At 35.5% G+C, this 22,391-nt stretch overlaps 1 protein-coding gene across 1 annotated transcript in view; it reads left to right on the forward strand.

The window, feature by feature from the left end:
- Window positions 1–22,391, forward strand: part of PIK3C2A (phosphatidylinositol-4-phosphate 3-kinase catalytic subunit type 2 alpha) — a 164,960-nt gene that overhangs the window by 67,041 nt on the left and 75,528 nt on the right. Inside the window, 6 exon segments of the mRNA XM_037839322.1 lie at window positions 6,056–6,159; window positions 14,624–14,781; window positions 16,548–16,668; window positions 17,366–17,477; window positions 18,577–18,656; window positions 18,793–18,856. Of these exon segments, the coding sequence (XP_037695250.1) occupies window positions 6,056–6,159; window positions 14,624–14,781; window positions 16,548–16,668; window positions 17,366–17,477; window positions 18,577–18,656; window positions 18,793–18,856 (639 nt within the window).

Consider the following 22,391-nt stretch of genomic DNA (forward strand, 5'->3'; position numbering starts at 1 on the left):
TGGGCATCTTTGATTTGCATATTTATGTAGTTTAGAAGGGTTGGATAATTTTCCCCAACGTTGTCTTCAGGTACTCTTCCTAGCCCTTTACTCTTTTCTGCCCCGTCTGGAGCACCAATGCTGCTTCTGCATCAATTGAGATGGTCATGTGTTTTTGTCCCTTTGTTTTGTTAATATGGTGTATTACATTAGTTGGTTTTCTTTTGTTGAACTATCCCTGCATACCTGGGATAAAAATCACTTGATCATTTTGTGTTTATTTCTTTTAATGTCTGTTGCATTTGATTTTCCAGTATTTTGTTGAGGATTTTTGCATCTGTATTCATAACAGATTTTTTTTTTTTCTTGTAGTATCTTTATCTGGCTTTGTTATTAGGGTGATGTTAGTTTCATAGAAGGAGTTAGGTAATGTTCCCTCCTTTTTAGTTTTTTTGGAAGAGTTTGAGAAGGATTGGTATTAATTCTTCTTAGAATCTTTGGTAGAATTCACCTGTGAAGCCATGTTGTCCTGGGCTTTTCCCTGTTGGGAGGTTTTTGATGACTGATTCAATCTCTACTAGTAATTGTTCTGTTGAAATCTTCTGTTTCCTCTGGGGTCTGGAAGTTGTTCATCTGTTTCTAGGAATTTGTCCATTTCATGTAGGTTGTGTAATTTGTTGGTATATAGTTGTTTATAGTATCCTGTTATGATCCTTTGTATTTCTCTTTGGTCAGTAGTAATGTCGCCCCTCTCATTTCTGATTTTATTCATTTGCCTTTTCTCTCTTTTTTTGTCAGTCTAGCTATGGTTTATCAGTTTTCTTGTCTTTTCAAGGAACCAAACTTTTGGTTTTATTAATGCGCTCTATTGTTTTTTATTCTCTATTTCATTTATTTGTGCCCTAACGTTGTTATTTCCTTACTTCTCCTTGCTTTGGGGTTAGTTTGGTGTTCTTTGTCTAGCTCCTACAGGTAGGCAGTTAGGTCTTTGAGTTAGTTCTTTCTTCTTTTTTAGTGTACACATACTGGGCCATAAATTTCTCTCTCCGTGCTGCCTTTGCTGCATCCCGTAAGTCCTGGTATGTTGTATTCTCGTTTTCATTTGTCTCAAGATATTCACTGATTTCCCTTGTAATTTCTTCTTTGACCCACTCATTGTTTAAGAGTGTGTTGTTTAACTTCCACACACTTGTAGATTTTCCAGTTGTCTATTTGTTATTGATTTCCAGCTTTATTCCGTTATGGTCAGAAAAGATATTTTGTATAATTTGAGTCTTTAAAATTTATTGAGTCTTGTTTTGTCACCCAACATGTGGCCTATCCTGGAGAATGATTGATTTGTGTGCACTTGAGAAGAATGTATATCCTGCTGTTTTGGGGGTACAATATTCCTTATATGTCTCTTCATTTATCCTATTATTCAAGTTTTCTGTTTCCATATTGATCTTCTGTCTAGGTATTCTATCTATTAATAAGAATAGTGTATTGAAGTCTTCAATATTATTGTAGAGGTGTCTATTTCTTCCTTCAATTTTGCCAGTGTTTGCCTCATGTATTTTGGGGCATTGTGGGTAGGTGCATAAATATTTATGATTGTTATTTCTTCTTGAAATATTTATTTATATATAGTGTCCTTTGTCTGTTGTAATAGTTTTTTGACTTAAGGTCTATTTTGTCCAGTATTGGTATAGCTTCCCCAGTCCTTTTTAGTTTCTGTTTATAAGGAATATCATTTTCCATCCATTCACTTTCAGTCTATTTGTATCTTTGGGTCTACGGTGAGTCTTTTATAAACGACACATAGTTGGATCATGCTTTTTTTTTTTAATCCATTCTGCCAATCTCTGGGGATTTTAGTCCACTCATATTCTGTGTTACTATTGTAAAGGCAGTACTTACTTCAGCCATTTTGTCCTTTGGTTTTTAATGTATCTTTTTATTTTTTGTCCCTCTTTTACTTTATTGCAAGCTCCTTTACTGTATAGTTGCTCTTTTGTGATGTATGTGATTCCATTCTCATTTTTGTTTTTGTTTAAAATACTTTCTTAGTGGTTACTTTGGAGTTTGTATTACACGATCTACATGTATACCTACTAATTTGAAAAGGTACCACTTAGCTTCTATAGCATATAACTTCTCTGCTCCCATTTCCCTCGGTTTCCCTTTTCTTCCAGTCTATGAAAGCTGCCGACATGCAATATACCAGAAATGGATTGGCTTTTATAAAGGGGATTTATTAGATTACAAAATTTCAGTTCTAAGGCCATAAAAGTGTCCAAACTAAGGCATCAACAAGAGGATACCTTCACTGAAGAAAGGCTGATGGCACCAGAATACCTCTGTCAGCTGGGAAGGCATGTGGCTGGCCTCTGCTAGTCCTTGCTCCTGGGTTGCATTGCTCTCAGCTTCTGATTCCAGGGGCTTACTCTTTTAGTGTCTGTGGGTTCTTGCTTAGTTTCTCCAGGACAAACTCTGGGCTTCATCTCTTAGCTTAGCATCTCCAAATGTTTTTCTGTCTGCAACTCCGAGCATCTGAGTCTGTGTTGGCTCTGAGCTCTCTCTCTGTTGCTGTCTCTGTCTCTGTGTCTGTCTCTCTCTCTCTTTCTTCCTCCCTCCCTCCCTCCCTCTCTCTGTGTGTGTGTGTGTGTGTGTGTGTGTGTGTTTGTGAACTTTCTTAAGGGACTCCAGTAAACTAATTAAGACCCACCTTGAATGGGTAGGGTCACATCTCCATGGAAACAACCTAAATCATAAGAGCCCACCACAGTATCACTACAACCACAAGAGTGGATTGAAAGAACGTATTCTTTTATGGAGTACATAATAGATTCAAATCAGCACACCCTCTATATGTTGTTATTGTCACACATTACCTTTTTATATTTTGTATGTCCATTATCAGGACATATGCCCCCTTTTTTTTCAATTGTTTTCTGATGCATAGGAATTAAAGAGTAGAATCATATATTGAAGATACAGTACTATTGGGTTTTGCATTTCCATTTTAGTCATCTTTATTCAAGTTATTCATTTCTTCATACTACTACAAGCCTCTCTCTCCTGTCCTTTCCTTTCAACCTGCAGAACTCCCTTTAGTAATTCTTGTAGGGTATGTCTTTTGTTGATGAACTCTCTCAGTTTCTGTTTATCTGTCAGTATTTTAAACTCTCCCTCATTTTTGAGGGATGGTTTTGCTGGATAATGACGTTTTGGCTGCCAGTTTTTCTCTTTCAGTATCTTAACTGTATCATACCACTGCCTTCTCACCTCCATGGTTTCTGATGAGAAATCGGTACTTAATATTATTGAGGATCCCTTGTATATGACAAATCTCTTTTCTCTTGCTGCTTTCAGAATAGTCTCTTTATCTTTGGCATTTGACATTCTGATTAGTATGTGTCTTGGAGTGGGTCTGTTAGACTTTATTCTCTCTGGAGTATGCTGTGCTTCTTGGACATGCATATTTATGTCTTTCATGAGAGCTGGGAAATTTTCAACCATTATTTCTTCAGATATTCTTTCTGTCCCTTTCCCCTTCTTTTCTCTTTCTGGGACAACCTTGACACATATGTTTGTATACTTCATGCTGTCACTCAAGTCCCTGAGATACTCTCAATTTTTCTCTTTTCTTTTCTCTATCTTTTCCACTGATTTTATGATTTTGATTGTCCTGTCTTCTAGTTCACTGAATCTTTCTTTTGCCTGTTCAAATCTGTTATTTTTAATCTCTGGTTATTTTTAATCTCCATTATTGTGCCTTATGTCCCCATAATTTGTAATGTTTCTTTTTAGATTTTCAGACTTTATGCTCACACGTTGTCTTCTTAATATCCTTTATCTCTTTATCCACGTTTTCCTTCTCCTTGAATTGATTTAAGAGATATATTTGATCTTCTTTGATTAGTTGTCCCAAATTCTGTGTCTCCTCTGAAGTTTTACTTTGTTCGCTTGTCTGAGCCCTATCTTCCTGTTTCTTAGAATGGCTTGTAATTTTTTGCTGATGTCTGGGCATCTGGTTATTGTGTGTGTTAACTCTAAAGGTCAGTTTCTCCTTCTTGTCTAGGGTTTTGTTGGTTGGCATTGTATTAAGGCTCTTTTTTGGCACTTGGTCCAGCTTACTCTGGAGTAGATAATTTCTCAGCCTTGCTTCATCTGTTTCTTGCCCTGGATATGTGGTACAAGTTTTAAGATTGTACTTTTTGTGCAGCTGTTTCACCCATAAGAAAAAGCTTCCTTTCCTCTGGTCCTTCTCCAGAAACCTTCTCTGTTCTGTTTGTTTTTGTGCAGAATTTTCTCCCCGGCTCCTATGATTTGTTTAAATTCTCTCCCTCACTTAGTGCCCCCTTTTCTTTACACTTTTCAGTTCTGGGACCCGTCCTGTTTTACAACAGCTCATCCATCATCTTTTTGTTTTTTTTTTCCTCTGTGAGACTTTTCTGCCTCAGTTTCTTCCTTGTTAGGGTATCCTGCTCTGGCGACCCAGATGGGATCAGTCCAGAAAGGTCAGTTTTTCATTTAGGTGGTCCAGTTACCAGAGACTGGATTGAGTGAGCACACCTCTTGCCAGCAGTTCTGCAGTGGTCTCTATCTTTAATTTTTTCCCTCTCCTTAGGGCCTTGTGCTCCTCCCTGGACCTTTGTGGATTTGGGGTCCCTGTGCTTGGGTATGTGTGGGATGCTAAGTTGCTACTGTGAGTGGCTCTATAGTCTGCATCCGTGGCAGGAGAGACCCAGGCCATGTTACCTTTGTGCAACTCCCAAGCTGGGTGGGACCACATGGTCAGGAAGGGGCCCAGACTGGCTGGTCCAGGAAAAAAAATCTCCTGCCTGATCTTGGAGATTATTTCTCTTTTTCTTTGATTCAGCATTTGTGGAGTTCTTCTCCAGTCTCTATCATCCTCCAGAGCTCCAAGCAAGTAGGATTTGTCCTTTTATTAGCTGATTCTGAGGGAAGACTTTTCCAGGGGATGTCTTACGTCACCTTGTTGCTCTCCAATTGTAATTTTAAAGGAAATTTATATTTGAAATTTGTGTCAAATCGAATATTTGTACATAGTAAGTCAAAACACCTTTAAATGGGCTCTTTGGCTATGCTTGGATGATGAATTTATCTCCTTAAATGCTGAAAACAAATTTTGACCAGATAAACTTAAAATAGGCTTAGTTGTCATTATTATTAAATATATAGGAGTCCGTAATTTTAAACTTTGTTACTGTATGATTTATTTTATTTTATTTTATTTTATTTTTTTTTTAATCATCATTTTATTGAGATATATTCACATACCACGCAGTCACACAAAACAAATTGTACTTTCGATTGTCTACAGCACCACCACACAGCCGTACATTCACCACCCAAATCAATCCCCGACACCCCCATTAGCACACACACAAAAATAACAAGAATAATAATTAGAGTGAAAAAGAGCAACCGAAGCAAAAAAGAACACTGGGCACCTTTGTCTGTTTGTTTGCTTCCCCTACCTTTCCACACATCCATCCACAAACTAGACAAAGTGGAGTCTGGACCCCACGGCATTCCCAATCCCACCGTCACCCCCCACAAGCCACACTTTTACACAACTGTCTTCGAGATTCATGGGCTCTGGGCCGCAGCCTAACAGTTCCAGGCATCCACCACCAGCCACCCCAACTCTTCAGAACCCAAAAAAGGTTGTCTAAAGTGTGCGTAAGAGTGCCCACCAGAGTGATCTCTCGGCTCGTTTTGGAATCTCTCTGCCACTGAAGCTTATTCCATTTCCCTCCACATCCCCCCCTTGGCCAAGAAGATGTTCTCCATCCCACGATGCCGGGTCTACATTCCTCCCCGGGAGTCACACTCCACGTTGCCAGGGAGATTCACCTCCCTGGGTGTCTGATCCCACGTAGGGGGGAGGGCAGTGACCCCACCTTTCAAGTTGGCCCAGCCAGAGAGAGAGGGCCACATGTATGATTTATTTTATATTGACATCTTTATAAATTTTTCATTAAATAATTTTTGTGCTATGTTGCTAAGTAGTATTTAGGGGATCTTTCACTTTTAAAATGAGAAATTTTTTTTTTTTTGATTACAGAAAGACTCAAGCGGGACCTGTAATTTGCCAACTAGAAGTTCTCTTCTACAAGATACTGAAGTACAGAACGAGGAGGTGGCAGCTTTTTGTCAATCTGTTACAAAGTAAGAAATTTTCATTATAAATTACAGATTATTTTTTATTAAATGCTTCAAAAAATTTAACTGGGAATTCAGGTTAGTGCTAATAATTCTAAAGTTCTAAAAATTTTGTTTTATTCCTGTGGCTAAAATTTCAAGGCAGTCAGTTAATTGGCATAGTAACACAAACTGCAGTTGAACCTGCATCTTTACTGTTTGGTTTCTGAGAATTTAGGAGAAAAACAAAATTGAGGTTAGGCAGTAGACTTCGATTCTCTATTAAAGCAACGAAAATATGACATATATAAGTTTTGGTACACTTAGAAAATGCCTACTTTTGTTTCAGGGAAATTTAATCTTATTATAAACTTCCAGGCATTCAAAATGAATGCCAGTTTTAAGATATCATTCTATAATAGGCAAGATAAGAAGAACAAACATATTTTCTGAAGAACTGGAAAGACGCATTTCTAAAATATTCTCTCAATCTTAAATGTATCTAATATTTTTTATAGATGAGAAAAACAGAGTAAGGGGAGTAACCTACCAAAATTTACTCAGCTTGTCAGTAACAGAGTCAAGTGTTGCTTGCCTCTGGTTCAGTGTGTTTTCTTTCCGTTATACCATTCATTTTATTAGTCAGCACTTCTGTCGTGAGTGCTAGAAACCTATCTTGAACTAGCTTAAATTAAGAAGGGTCATATACTGGGCCACAAATCGAAACAGTGGAAAGAGGAAGGATAGGCCAGAGTTCACTGAATCCATGAATTCACACAGTAAGAGAACTTCATCTTTCTCCCTTCAGACCTCTTTCTACTTCCTTTCCTTTTCTTCTCCTTCCTCCCTTTGCTTCCCCTGTCCTTGCTGCAGACATGTTGCTTCATTTTTTTCTATTGTAGATAGGGCTTGAAGTCAGATTGTAGTCACTGATAGTTTAAATTTTGTATTCTAATGGATTTACCAGTGGAGAGAAAGGGAATGTTGTTAGCCAGTGCCAGTTAGAAAGATCCCATGGAAGATCAGAACAACAAACATTGAGGGCAAGGTAATGAGATCTGGTATCAAAAGAAGGGAAATTAGATCACCACAGAGGGATCTGTTCTGAAGCCAGAATTTTCCTCAGTGGGTCTGCTTAAGCATAGCAGGGTTTGGGGTTTCCAGATCATTTTTTAGTATCTATACATCATTTTATTGTTAAGGGATTTATTAATATTTAACTAAATTTTCTAGAATGTTGTTGATATCTCACTAAAATTTAGCCTTGCCTTATGTTACCTTTTAGACAACATTTCTTTTCTTCAGAATAATGTAGGAAAAAGAGAAAAAAGTCAAGCCGCATTTTCCCTCCCTGCAAGGGTTGATTTTGAAACTCAGGTTTCTAAGTGGGCCTGAGGTCTTTAAAATAGAAGAAGCATTTAGGTGACTTAATAAGCAAATTGCATGTATTAGAGATTACCTTTTCCTGTATTTCTGTGTGTTGTGGTTTGCAGTGTAAAGTAATCGGTTAACTTAATGGTTGGAAATAGTCTGTTACATATTCCTCTAGTGCCTTTCATTTTCTCCCCAAACAAGCTCTGTATACTTTCTGTTAGGCTGTTGAGACTACTGCTTTTGCAAGTTGATATTTAGGTCTTCTGTGATCTGCCTTTTTTTTTTTTTTCATATTTGAATGTTATAGCTATATATACAAACTCTGCCACTAAACTAAAATGATTATTTATATTTTTATATATTATATATAGCGGTTTATATAATATGGAACCCAAAATGGACTAAAGACAGATATGGTATGTTCTTCTATTTTTTATGTCCTGTTCGATTTCTTTTAGCAGTTTCTTGTAGTTTTCTGTTTAAAGGTCTTTTGTATCCTTGGTTAAGTTTATTCCTAAATACTTGATTCTTTTGGTTGCTATTGTAAATGGAATTTTTTTCTTGATTCCCTCCTCTTGTTGCACATTACTTGTGTATAGGAACACTACAGATTTCTGCGTGTTGATCTTGTAGCCTGTCACTTGGCTGTATTCACTGACTAGTTCTAAGTAGCTTCGCTGTAGATTTTTCTGGATTTTCTACATATAGAATCATGTCTTCTGCAAACAGTGAAATTTTTACTTCTTCTTCTCCAGTTTGGATGCCTTTTATTTCTTTTTCTTGCCTAATTGCCCTAGCTAGAACTTCCAGCACAATATTGAATTACAGTGGTGACTGTGGGCATCCCTGTCTTGTTCCTGATCTTAGAGGGAAAGCTTTCAGTCTCTCCCCATTGAGTATGATGTTAGCTGTGGGTTTTTCATATATTGCCTTTATCATATTAAGAAAGTTCCCTTCTATTCCTATCCTTTGAAGTGTTTTCATCAGGAAAGGATGTTGAATTTTGTCGAATGCCTTTTCTGCATCAATCGAGATGATCATGTGGTTCTTCTGCTTTGATTTACTGATGTGGTGTATTACATTAATTGATTTTCCTGTGTTGAACCAGCCTTGCATATCTGGAATAAACCCCACTTGGTCATAGTGTATCATTCTTTTAATGTGCTGCTGGATTCGGTTTGCTAGTATTTTGTTTAGGATTTTTGCATCTGTATTTGAGGGATATTGGTGAATACTTTTCTTATGATATCTTTATTTGACTTTGGTATTAGGGTGATGCTGGCCTTATAGAATGAGTTGGGAAGTGTTACTTCCTTTTCAATTTTTTGGAAGAGTTTGAACAGGATTGGTGTTCATTCTTCTTTGAATACTTGTTATATAATTCACCAAGGAAGCTGTCTGGTTCTGAGATGTTCTTTGTTGCGAAGTTGATTACTGATTCAATCTCTTTACTTTAGTTAGTTGATATCTATTTTTTCTTGAGTCAGTAGCATAGGTAGTTTGTGTGCTTCTAGGAATTTGTCCATTTCATCTATGTTATCTACTTTGTTGGCATGTAGTTGTTCATAGCCTCATCTTATAATCCTTTTTATTTTTCTGGGATCAGTAGTAATATCCCCCTTTTTGTTTCTGCTTTTAGTTCTTTGCATTCTCTCTTTTTATTTGTCTTTCTGGCTAAAGGTTTGTTGATTTTATTGATCTTTTCAAAGAACCAACTTTTGGTTTTTTAATTCTATTTTTCTATTCTCTGTTTCATTTATCTCCACTCTAATCTTTATTTCCTTCCTTCTGCTGACTTTGGGTTTCCCCTTCTTTTCTAGTTTGCTTTTTTTTTTTTCCTAGTTCCTCCAGATGTGAGGTGAAAGATTTGAGATCTTTTTTAAATGTAAGCATTCAGAGATATAAACTTTTTTCTCAGCTTCTCAGCACTGCCTTTGCTACATTCCATACGTTTTGGTGTACTGTGTTTTTGTTTTCATTCACCTCAAGATATTTCCTAAATTTCCGTGGGATTTCCTCTTTACCAGTTGTTTGTTTAAGAATTGCAACAGTGTCTTGACCCCAAGGACTCTCTATATGTTTCCAAGGACTTCATCTTGGCATTTAGTTGATTTTATAATCAATGCAAACACCTATAAAATGATGTTAATTTAATTAACATCTTTAAAAAGCTTCAATTTTATATTTTCTCTTGTCCTGATTTTCTCATTTTGCATGATTTGGCTTTGTCTGTATACAATTTTAGTTTGATTGTGCATACAACAAGAAATACCCCCCCCGACACACACACATTTGGGTGTATGCATATAATTTCCTGAACTATAGAGCCCCGTTAAACAAAACAAACAAAGGAAACTTTTTCTTTAGTGGTGATAAGAAAATGTAAATATTAGATAAAATTCAAATTAGATTTTTGAAAACATATTTGTTTTGTTTGCTAAAGCTGCCAGAATGCAATTAACCAGAAATGGGTTGGCTTTTACAATGGGGATTTATTGGTTTACAAATGTACAGTTCTAATGTCATGAAAATGTCCCAATTAAGGCAACAACAGAATGATACCTTCTCTGAAGAAAGGCTGCTGGCATCTGGGACACTTCTGACACATGGGAAGGCATTGCTGACATCTGCTGGTCCTTCTCTCCAGGTTCCATTGCTTTCAGCTCCCGACCTCAGTGGCTTTCTCAGTTCCTCCAGGGACCTTTTCTCTCTGAACCGTCTAAACTTCTCTGGGTTTCTCTCTGAGCACTGTAGGCTTTTTCTGTCTTTTATCCTCCCATTAAGGACTCCAGTAAAGGATTAAGACCCATCTTGAATTGGGTGGGTCACATCTCAGTTGAAACAACCTAATCAAAAGGTCATACCCACAATAGGTTTGCACCCACAGGAGTGGATTAAAAGAACATGGCATTTTCTGTGGTTCATAGCAGCTTCAAACGAGCACAATACTCTTAATAATTATTTAAAAATAATACTACACTACAATGCATAGCTTAGTTTGTGTGCCATTTAAAGTGAATAATTTACTCAGACAACATTTACCAATTTACTCACTAAATTTGCTTTTACAAGATTAAAAGTATAGTTACAAAGGAAAACAGAACTCCAACTTTAGGAACCTATTGCCATCTTAGTTTTTTCCAATTTTTGTAAAGTAAAACCATGAGAATAGAAGAAATCAGTTTTATAGAGAAACAAAGTAGACTGTTATATTTTCTGGACTGTCTTCAAGGGGATATAGAAAGGACTCATTTTAAGGAAAGGGAATGAAATTTTTCCGCCAAACAAATCCACATTTATTGAATGCAACTGGAATTTTTGTCTAATATATTCTTATTTTCTGAGCAATATTAGGAATTTCTGCTTCTCAGTTCTTTTCGTCATGCTTAAGGTTTGCTGAATATTTGAGGGCTTGTTTGGATGTAGACAAAATTCTTTACCCTTTCATATATTAATTAATGTAATGATTTGGTCTGAACATGTATTTCATAAACTGTAGAAAATAAGAGAATACCACCTGTTCCGGTTTGCTAGTGCTGCCGGAATGCAAATTACCAGAAGTGGATTGGCTTTTATAAAGGGGGTTTATTTGGTTACAAAGTTACAGTCATCAGGCCATAAAGTGTCCAAGGGAAGGCATTAACAATAGGGTACCTTCACTGGAGAAAGGCCAATGGCATCTGAAAATCCTCTGTTAGCTGGGAAGGCATGTGGCTGGCATCTGCTGATCCTGGGTTGCGTTCCAGCTCTTCTCTCAGCTCCTGTGCATTCTTCAAAATGTTGCTCTTGGGGTGTTTGTCCTCTCTTAGCTTCTCTGGAGCAAAAGTCTGCTTTCAAAGGCCGTCTCCAAAATGTCTGCAGCTCCTCTTCAAAATGTCACTCTCAGTTGCTCTGAGATCCTTCTGTCTGTGAACTTTATACAACTCCAGTGATCCAGTTAACACCCATCCTGAATGGGTGGTCTAATACCTTCATGGAAATTATCCAAATGTTTTACTCACAGTTGATTGAGTCACATCTCCATGGAAACACTCAATCAAAGAATTCCAGTCTAATCAACACTAATACGTCTGCCCCCACAAGATTGCATCAAAGAACATGGCTTTTTCTGGAGGATATAATATATATAGACCGGTACACCACCTGTGTGAGAAACATTAAGAACCTTAAGCTGGGTCCTATAAAGATCTCATCATTGTGTTGCAGAAATGGTAGTTTGGCAGGAATCAAATATCTGAAGAGCTAAGGATCTAAAGATGCATTACCATTATCAATTTAAGTTTATTACTTAGTTTCGTTATTTGTTGTTTTCAATTGCATTTCCTTGTTTTTTTTTAATTTCCACAATTGGTTCCTTTAACAGATCAATTAAATATTCCTGAAGATGAATACAAAGAAGTAACCACCCCTTCATTATTGACCTGGCACATTCATAATTAAACAGAATGACATTCATAATTCATTTTGATTGAAAATTGTGAAAACACAGAAGCCACATTTTCTGTGTCATTACTGTCAAGAAGAAAATCAAGGTCATAACATGATTTTTCCTAGACTGTATTAAGAAATTAATGTATTTAATAACAACCAATTTACTTTGCACATTAACTAAGTAATTTAAAGAGGTGATAATTTTTCTTTGAAAAATTAATATTTTTAATATTAATAAAAATTAGCTTTTGTTTGAAAAGTTAATATGTTAACTTCAACATACAACTATATTCTAATGTCATTATTTTAAATTTAAAGAAATGGTTCCTTATGAGACCAAAGTAACCCGCAGGCCATGAGGTTGCTTATTCTTTTTTCTTTTCTTTTCTTTTTCTTTTTTTTTTTTTTTTTTTTGGTTTAAACAAGTGTGCACCTTGATCGTGATGTTCAACAAGTAAGGCAAATGCCATGAATGTGAAAGCTGCAGTTTGCAATATACCATACCTAGGACCTAGGGGATGTGAATCAGGCAGAAATGGTGTTCATTCTAATTAAACGATCAGGTAACATTATGACAAGTAGTTTGCAGCAGCAAAACTGTCCATTTAAGTTTCTTTTTTCTTGATGATCAGAGGTCCCACTGTAGAAGGGGCACTTCCCAGATCTGGGTTTGTTGCTTGGCATGGCCAATAGAAATCACACCAAACTGGGCTGAAGAGGAAAAGGGTTTATTTACACTGGTGGGAAGATGGGGTGGAGGGGGAGAGGCTTTCCCAAATCAGCATCCCTGAACTGATTTTTCAATTGGCTTTTATACCCATCAGCAACAAAGAAAGGTAATCATCTTAGTTAACAGGTAACAGGTCTGGAGAATTTCCCTAATTTAGTTATTTCCTATTTCCTTCAGTAACTAGGTGACACCTGTGAAAGGTGCTTCCAGGTGTCTAGGGAGATAGATGAAGAGGCTTTATTCAAATCTGGGAGGTCTGGGTATAGATGAATGCTTATTCAAATCTGGGTGCAGACTTTACATTTACATACTGCTTCAGACTTTACATTTACACATTGCTTCTTTGTGAGAAGAAGAGCTTCCATTATAGCCCGCTTCCAGTTTTGAAGGTTACATTTTAAAGCTACTTTACAATTTCCTGCTTGCTTACAGTTTTAAGATTATATTTAAAAAGTCACCTTACACCAGGTTGTCTCCAGTCTGTTTGTTGTGTTTTGTGTGAGCCCCATCACAGAGTGGGAACTTTTTTGATCTCCTACAATGGCAGTATACAGCTTTATTTCCCAAATCCTCCATATCAAAAGCATGTACTACCTTGGAGTTATCTTTCTGGAAGTGAACGTTTACCACAGCTTTGTTGCGATGATCTTGAACATGAAATCTTTTGTAAGCTAGATAACCAATTGCAGCTGATCCAGCAGCAGTGGTAACTGCTGTGATCCATTCAACTTGTATGCTGGAATCGGAAGTCAGACTCATGGTGTTGCTTGCAAGGCATGTGCACGGGTCAATTGCATTTCTTTTTTTAATATTGTATTCTTAAGATCACAGTTCAGAAACCAGATTTATTTCTCCTTCATTTTACAAAATGCTGGGCACTGTTCTAAGTGCTTTATAAACTTAATTCACATAATTCTCATATGAGATGAGTAGTAGTGTTATTCACAAATTACAGAAGAGAAAACTGAGGCAACAAGGAGTTTAAAATAACTTGCCTAAGGTCATGCAGTTAATCAGTAGTAAAATCAGGGTTCTACTCAGTATAGCTTTAGAGGCTATGTACTAAACATTACACTTGCTGCCTTTCCAGAATCTTTCCTTCTGTCAATTCAAATTGTTTTAGTCTACTCCTATGACTTTATTATTTTAAACTCTACAGAAGCAAATAGACAATTCTTCCAGCATTCTTTCTATTCGTAGCCCTCTTGAGAAACAGTGGGGAAGATTGGAACCTCTCCTCCAACCTCCAGAAAAAAAGTCAGTTTAAATGAAGCCCACAAGTTGACAGACAACATCAGATTCCCCTCTGTTTCCTGTTAATGGCAGTGCTCTGGAGATTAGCCATGCATCAGGCTCATGTACTTAAATCTCAGCTGTGTTGCTCCTAATAGTATGAATAGCTTCTCATGCAATTATTGCCATTCCCTAAGTTTTAGAAATTACTTTGAGGGAATAAAGGATTTATAGAACTGTAAAAACTCATTGTCTATGTTTTATTCGTGTTTAGCATCCTAAAGCAATGTTTGTAGGAAAAAAAAGCTCTTAGGAAAAAGATTTAAGTAAAAACAACCTCTGTATCCTTCTGCCAATTGAAATTTTAGGGCTATGTTGCCTTTATGATTCACTAAAAATGTACCATTTTGCATTAATGTACTGTGTAATGAAAGAATCTGAACCAGCGAACCTCATATAATGCTACAGATCGTGTGTGCTAGGTTAATGTTGATAGTGTTACCAGAGATACCCTGGCCGTACTTAATCTCTTCCTTTTCCTTGGTTCATTTTATTTAAAAGACAAATGCTGGTATTTGGTGTTTTGACAGGGGTTCATTCATCATGCCTGTCTAGAATTAGACAAAGACATAGAACTGAGTGGCTGTAAGCCTGCAAAGCCTTAATCAGGGCTCCCAGATCCAGCTTTAAAAAAGAGTTTACTTTCTTCTTTCTTCTGAACAGATTGAGGACCAACTTTCCATATACCAATCACCGCACAAATCCAGGCTATTTGTTAAGTCCAGTCACAGTGCAAAGAAATGTATGTGGAGAAAATGCTAGTGTGAAGGTCTCCATTGAAATTGAAGGATTCCAACTACCAGTTACTTTTACATGTGATGGTATGTTCATAGTTCTTCTGGTATCTTGATTTGCCTAATTTGAAGGAAGATGTTTAAATATCAGTATTCTCATTCTTTTAGTAAACTCTATGTTGTCATTATGTATCCTTTTAAAAAAATTGGTATTGAAATGGATAGTTTTCTGGTTGGGATTTGTGGGAAAATAGTTTACCTTTATAAGTATATGTTACTCTGACAAATGTTGAGTTTACCTTTCTAAGTATATGTTACTCTGACAAATGCTAAGTAGTTTTTGTTAATCATACTGGACTCGTGTCAGTGAAACTGATTTCCAGCTATCTTGCTAAGTTCCTCTAAAGAAGATAATTTTCCTTTGGTTCTAATTCTCTTTTCCAAACTTGCTGGGTATACCTTTCCTATAGATGTATCCCCAAAATCTATAGGAAATTTTTTGTTATAGTTCTTTAAACTACTTTGATTTTCTTTCGGAGTTTATTGCATTTCATAGTGTATTTTTTTTTTTTTTAGTGCAATTCCAACAGTAGAACAAGATCCTATATTTCTACCATACTTTGACCTAAAAGTTACGCCATTTTTTTTCCTTTAATAGTTATGATTAGGAGTATGTCCAGTATTTGGATTCCTTCGTTCTAGCTTTGTACTTTTCAAAGCCCTTTGAAAAAATATAAATCTGAAACACAAAAATGTTAGCCAACTAAATAATTTCTGAATAAGAATGTTCTTTTTAAACATACATTAAATTTTGATTAGGGAATCATTTAAATCTCAGACATACAATAAGAATTCATTCTAAAATCGTAAAAAAGGCCATTAGGCACCTTGATTGAAATAAGCAGAGTAAGTATTGATAGCAAATGTTATAATTTGTATCAGATTTTGACTTATTACATCAAGATCTGACTAATCTCAAAAAAGTATTTCCAGTTACATTCTCTGTTAAGAAATGTAACCCTATTTTTGTGGAAGTGATTTGTGTGTTCACATGATAAATGTTACTTCACATTTGCTTTTCAGAAATATAGCCACTACATTAGACAGAGGTTTATATCTTTTCTGCTAAACTATTAATTTTCATGAAGCTTGAATTTTCATGAACATTGAGTACAGTAGCACTAAGTATAGAAATAGATTACTTTAAGAGCTTTAGTTTTTAATATGTTGTAATCTTAGTATCCAGCTATTGCCAAGAATAATAATTGAACAATTGTGCCTACTTGCTGTATTTTTATTCCTTGTTGGAGATTTAACCAGGGAAATGTCAAACATTTAAAATGGTGATTCTTTCTCTTTATGATTTGCTTAATGTCTTCTAGAGTCTATTAAATTTCATCCTTTTTGATGGAGTCGCCAATAGGCAGGAAGCTTTCTTATCTTAGACCAGCCCTGTCCAGTACTGCAGCAACTAGCCACCATGTGGCTATTGAAAACTTGAAATGTGGCTAACGTAGGTTGAGATATGCTATAAATGTAAAAGACACACTGGATTTCAAAGACTCGGTTCAAAAAGAATGTAAAATATTTCAATTTTTTATATTGATTATGTTGAAATGATAGTATTTTGGATATATTAAGTTAAATAAAATATATTGTTTAAAAAGTTTCACCTGTTTATACTTTTTTAGTGTAGCCACTAGAAAATTTTAGTTTATATACATGACCTGCATTTGTGACTTGCATTATATTTCTATTGTACAGTGCTATCTTAGACTATGTAATACAGCCCAAATAAGTGTATGTTTAGAATTAAATGAACAAAATGAATATGATGATTAACTCTTTTACAGTGAGCTCTACTGTAGAAATCATTATAATGCAAGCCCTTTGCTGGGTACATGATGACTTGAATCAAGTAGACGTTGGCAGCTATGTTCTGAAAGTTTGTGGTCAAGAAGAAGTGCTGCAGAAGTAAGTTTATTCATTTAAGTACTGAGCAACATCTTTAAAACCTCCGTGTTTAATGGTTTAAGTTAGAAAATTTTCAAATTAAATTTGTAAACCAAAAATATAGGGGGTCTATCCTGTTGAACTGATTCATTGGTTCAAAAACAGTGGAGGGATTTCAGAGAAAAGGAAGACATAGTATTGTTCTTAAGAAGCTTATTATCTTACAAGGGGAAGAGTGGTGGACAATTGGCTAATAAGTGAATGTAATCTTTTTTTGTTTTTTAAAAGCCAATAAATGGTTATATCCATTTTCCTTTTGTAGCATGCACTGTTACTTACTTAGTAGTCAGCTATGATTTCCTTTTAGTTGCCTGAAGTGAAAATTATATGACTCTTAATCAGGTAATTTATTACATCTGGCATTTAATCTAGTTTTATTACATCTTTCATGCTTGTTGAATGAAAATGCTTCATCCTATTTTTCTTACTTTTCTTTTTCAACTTCATCTTCTCTTTTCATTTTTCTTTATTCTTTGCTTGGATTCTTCTCATGTAGAATTTATTCCTCTTTTTAACTGCTCGTATTTGGTTAAATGACTATCTCTATATTTGACCATTCTCATCAATTTCTGATGCAGATGTGGTTTATTTACCCTTACCTCTATAATTTCTAGTTTGAGTTAAATTATACTGGTGAATAATTAGTATATTTTAACAGTAACCATTGCCTTGGAAGTCATGAACATATTCAAAACTGTCGAAAATGGGACACGGAGATTAAACTACAACTCTTGACCTTCAATGCTATGTGCCAAAATCTGGCCCGAACAGTAAGTGTGTACCTTATAAACTGGATTGATTGAATCTGTACAATAGGCTGTGTGTTTTAATTGTGGAGGTTTAGAGAGCATGGTACTCAGAGCTAGAGGCATATTTGAAAATACAAGTGGAGGAATTAAAAGTTTGATTTGTAATAGTTTTACACAAGAGTGAAAATGTCAGTCAGTTGAGGACTGACTGAAAGATTTAGAATACTAAATGTGGGTTGGGAGGAAAAAAAAGATCTATATTGCCCTTTGCACCAAACTGGTAAAAATACATTATGAAAAATAATTCTCTGTTTTAAAAGTACAGTAGTTTATTTTAAAGGTTAAAGCAAAGTAGAATGCAGGAAATTAAGCTATTGTATTACTATGTAAACCCTTGATGAATTTATAAGTGAATTTTTAATTTCTAAAGAGAATTATCTTTCTTATGGTAGAATTTTGGGTGGAAAAACATCACTTTTCTTCTTTTTTATTTTCCTTTTTTTTCCTTTAGTTTTGCTTTTATGTTAGGTAGAATTTATCTCAATGGAGCAGAAGCTATTTCACAAAATTCAATGAATTTTAGCAATCACTGGTAACTTCTCTTTTCAGTTTCTTAATGATTGATGTTTTTGAGTAATTAAATTTGCATAGTAAGGACTTAATGGCCCAGACCAGTACCTTATTTATTTAGGGAAGGGAAGGAAGGAAAGACTTGATTATCATTTAAAAATATTAATAATGCAGAAAGATGATCTTTTCCCTATCTGTTTCCCACCCTACCTTCACTTGGCTCTCAGTCATCTTTAAAAGTGTTTTTAGCTCTCTGTTCTCTCTGTATGAAGAGTATCAGTTTTTGTTTTGGGAACTATTTAGATATCAGAAACTGTAGACTTAAAAGCTTATATCCTTAGTAAAAAAGCCAAAAGTCATCAGAACATTGGCTTACTTTTTAAAAATATTATAAATTTTTAATTCTGAAAGAATTTTATCTTCAGTTCTGAAAAATTATTTTAGTTTTAAGATTTTGTATTATATACTTATCCATATTTAATTTGGCAATAGAAAGACCAAAGAGTGGATTTGTATTTTCATAAACATTTGTATATGTGTGTATGTTTAGGTAGAAGATGATGAAACACCTGTGGATTTAAACAAATACCTGCATCAAATAGAGAAACCTTATAAAGAAGTCATGACAAGGTATAGCATTTAAAGTGTTAATTGTAGGTTTTTGAAGTTTGTTTTTGGAAGTGATACATTTATTTTGGTGATTAAAACATACATTTTGTATATAGTATCTTTCAGCCTTCAGCACAATAACTGTTCCCTATTTCAGACACCCTGTTGAAGAACTCTTAGATTCTTATCATAACCAAGTGGAACTAGCTCTTCAAATTGAAGTAAGTCTTAAATCACATTTTGGCATAATGACTTAAAGATTCTTATCTATTCTCTTAAATATTAATGTTAGCTTTGGATGAAATATTTTAGGATTATTTAAGTTATATTCTTGACATTGATGTTTGATGACTTATTTTCTGACCCAGTATATTAACAAAAATTCTCAGTGATGCTTGGGTCAACATGTTTACTCTCACTTCCGCTTTATTACTAAGAGGAACCTTTAGTTTAATTGAAAAGGAATTTATTTAATGCTTACTATATGGTAGATGATGCAGTTGTGAAAGTGAATGACCCAAACCTTACCTACCAGGAGCTTACAACTAGTAGTGGAGGATTTAAACAGAATTTCAATATAGTATAGTAAGTGTGATATAGAAGTATGCATTAGGGTTATTTGGGAGATAAAGGTGGTACACCTAATCCAACTTGAGGGTTCAGGGAAGGCCTCTTAAAAGAGATGTTGCATGCTCTTTTTCACTTTAATTATTTTTGTTATTTTTGTGTGTGTGGTAATGAAGGTGTCAGGGATTGATTTTGGTGATGAATGTACAACTATGTAATGGTACTGTGAACAATTGAATGTACGATTTGTTTTGTATGACTGCGTGGTATGTGAATACATCTCAATAAAATGAATATTTAAAAAAAATAAAAAATAAACAGTATGAGTTAGCCAGAAAAGGAAAGTTTGGAAGGCATATGAACAAAAGCACACAGGTGTGATATGTATGTGGATTTATAAGCAGTTTTATAATAGAGTGTAAAGTGTGAAGTGAAGATTGAGAGAGAACATTGGAGATAGTCAGGCTTAAAGTTACCGCCTTATAACCCATGTTAATGTTTTTTTTTTTAAATCCCCTAGTTCAGGGGGCTGTGTCCAGCCTACTTCCTGTTTTTATAAATAAAGTTTTATTGAGACATAACCACATCTATTTATTTACATGTCTGTGGCTCTATTTGTGCTCTAACACTAGAGTTGAGTAGTTGGGACAGAGATAGACGGCCTTTAGATCCTTTACAGAAAAAGTTTGCTGATTCCTGCTCTAAGTGATGGGTAGCTAGCCATTTATTTGGTCTAGGATAGAAAGTAGGATGATCTGTTTCTTCCTGTGCTCTGAAACAGACAATAAAATAAGCTAGTAAAATATAGTGGTAAGTGCTATAGAGAAAAATAGAGGAGGAGGATAATGTTGCAATTTCAAATTAGGTAGTCAGAGTAGGTCTCATTGCAGAAGATAAATTTGAGCAAACAACTGAATGAGGGGGAGGGAGAAGCTGTCTGGGAAAGGAGTGTTCTGGATGAGGGAACAATGTGCAAAGGCCTAAGGAGGGGGTGTACCTAGTATATAGGAGTTCTACAGGGTCTTTGTAGTTGGAATCCAGTGAGGGAGAAGGGCAAAGTTGGAAAAAATAAATCGATTTTTTGATACATTAGCTACAGAGGAGATAATTCTGTGAAATATTTTGAAGTTAATGCTAGCAGAGTTTACCAAAAGATTGGATGGGGAGCATGAGAGAGAGAGGAATTAAGGCTAACCTAAGATTTTCAACCTGAGCATCTGGAAGTTTGGAGTTGCTTTTTAGTGAGATGTGGAAAACTGTGGGAAGAGCCAGTTTGAGGGAAGGATCAGGAACTCAATTTTGGACATTATGTTTGAGATGACTGTTAGTCATCCAAGTAGAGATATTAAATAGGCAGTTGGATATGAATCTGGAATTTAATGGGGAGGTCCAGGCTGGAGATAATAAATTTAGAAATCATCATCATTTAAATGGTATTTTATGGCCATAAAACTGTTGAGAGCACCGAGCAAATCATTGCAGGTAGAAGAAAGGAGTTCAAGGACTGAGCCCTGGGTACATCTCCCATCTTAAAGTAAAACAGCAAGTCCGCACCCCTGTCCATCAACCACCTACTTCTCTATTTTCCTTACAGCAAAACTCCTGAAAATTATCTATTCTTGCTGGTTCACTTTCTCTCCTCCTGTTCTTTTATGAACTTACTCTACTCAGGCTTTCATTCTTGGCGCTTCACTGAGACTGCACTTATCAGGGTCATCAAGGACTTCCATGATCTGGAATCCAGAGTAAATTATTTTTCTCTACCTTCCTGAAGCATTTGAAACAGTTGATCATTTCTTCCTTGAATCACTTACTTGGCCTCTGGGATATCACTTTCTGCTACTTCATTGGCTGCTCTATCTCCATCTTACTTGCAACTTCCTCCTTATGAACTCCTATCTTCCTCACCCCTAAACATTGGAATGCCCCAGGTTTCAGTTTTATAACCTTTTTCTTGTCTATACCTTGCCTTGTCCCATGTGTTTAAATACCTAAATATGCTCATGACTCTGAAATTTGTATTTCCAGTCTTGACTGCTTCCCTAAACTCCAGACTCAAATATGTATTACTTGACATCCGTACATGAATGTCTAATTAACATCTCAAAATTAAGATGTCAAAATTTGAGTGTGTTATATTACTCCTGTCAACTCTACCTTGAAAATACATTCAGAATTGGACTCCTTCTTTTCACTGCCAAAGCTACAGTCTTTGTCAATTGCAGAGATTCCTTACTGGTGTCATAGCTTCTATTCTTGTCAATCTACAGTCTGTCTTCCAAATGGCAACCAAAATATCTTATAAAAATGGCACTAAATGCAGTGTGGTATCCTGGATTGTATCCTGGAATGTAAAAAGGACATTAGTGGGAAAACTAGTGAAATCTGAATAAAGTCTGGAGTTTGGTTAATAGTAATGTACCAGACATAATGTCTTAGTTTTGATAAATGTAACATGGTTATATAAGATGTCACCTAGCCCAGTTTCCCTTAATTTTATACGGGAACTCTCTGTACTATTTTGCAACTTTTCTGTTAACCTGAAATTATTCCAAAATAAAAAGTTTATTTAAAAAAAACGAAAGAAAAGAAGAGCAGGAAACAAATGTAAAATAAAAGAAAAAGCCGAACGATTTTTTAAAAAAGATTTTCAAATTTATAAACCCTTCAAACAAATAATCAGAGCATGTTACTCTTCTCAAAATCCTGTTTACTATCTCTCAGTAAAATTCAAAGCCCTAATTGTGGCTTCAAGGTCCTACACAGTCTGACCCACTACTTCTCTGATCTAGCCTCCCCTACTACTTTCCTCCTTTGTTCCTATTGATCTTCTTCCAGGTATTCTCCCCTCTTGGGTACCCTTGTGTTTGTTCTTCCCTCTACCTTTAATGCTTTTCCTCCCCAGATATTTGCATGGCTTATACCTTCACTTCCTTAAGGTCTGTGCTTGAATGTCATCTTACCAAAGAGCTCCTTACTGACCATCCTATCTAAAATAGCGACTCCCCATCATATTTTTCACAGCTTTATTGAGGTAGAATTTAAATACCATTATATATGTACAGGTCAATAATTTTTACTAAATCAGCTTAGAGTTGTGCAACTGTCACTACAATAGAACATTTCCATCATTCCCAAAAGTTCCTTTATACTCATTTGCAGTTAATCTCTATTTTTAGCCCCAGCCCC

Source organism: Choloepus didactylus, chromosome 6, assembly GCF_015220235.1.
Source record: "Choloepus didactylus isolate mChoDid1 chromosome 6, mChoDid1.pri, whole genome shotgun sequence".
Taxonomy (NCBI): domain Eukaryota; kingdom Metazoa; phylum Chordata; class Mammalia; order Pilosa; family Megalonychidae; genus Choloepus; species Choloepus didactylus.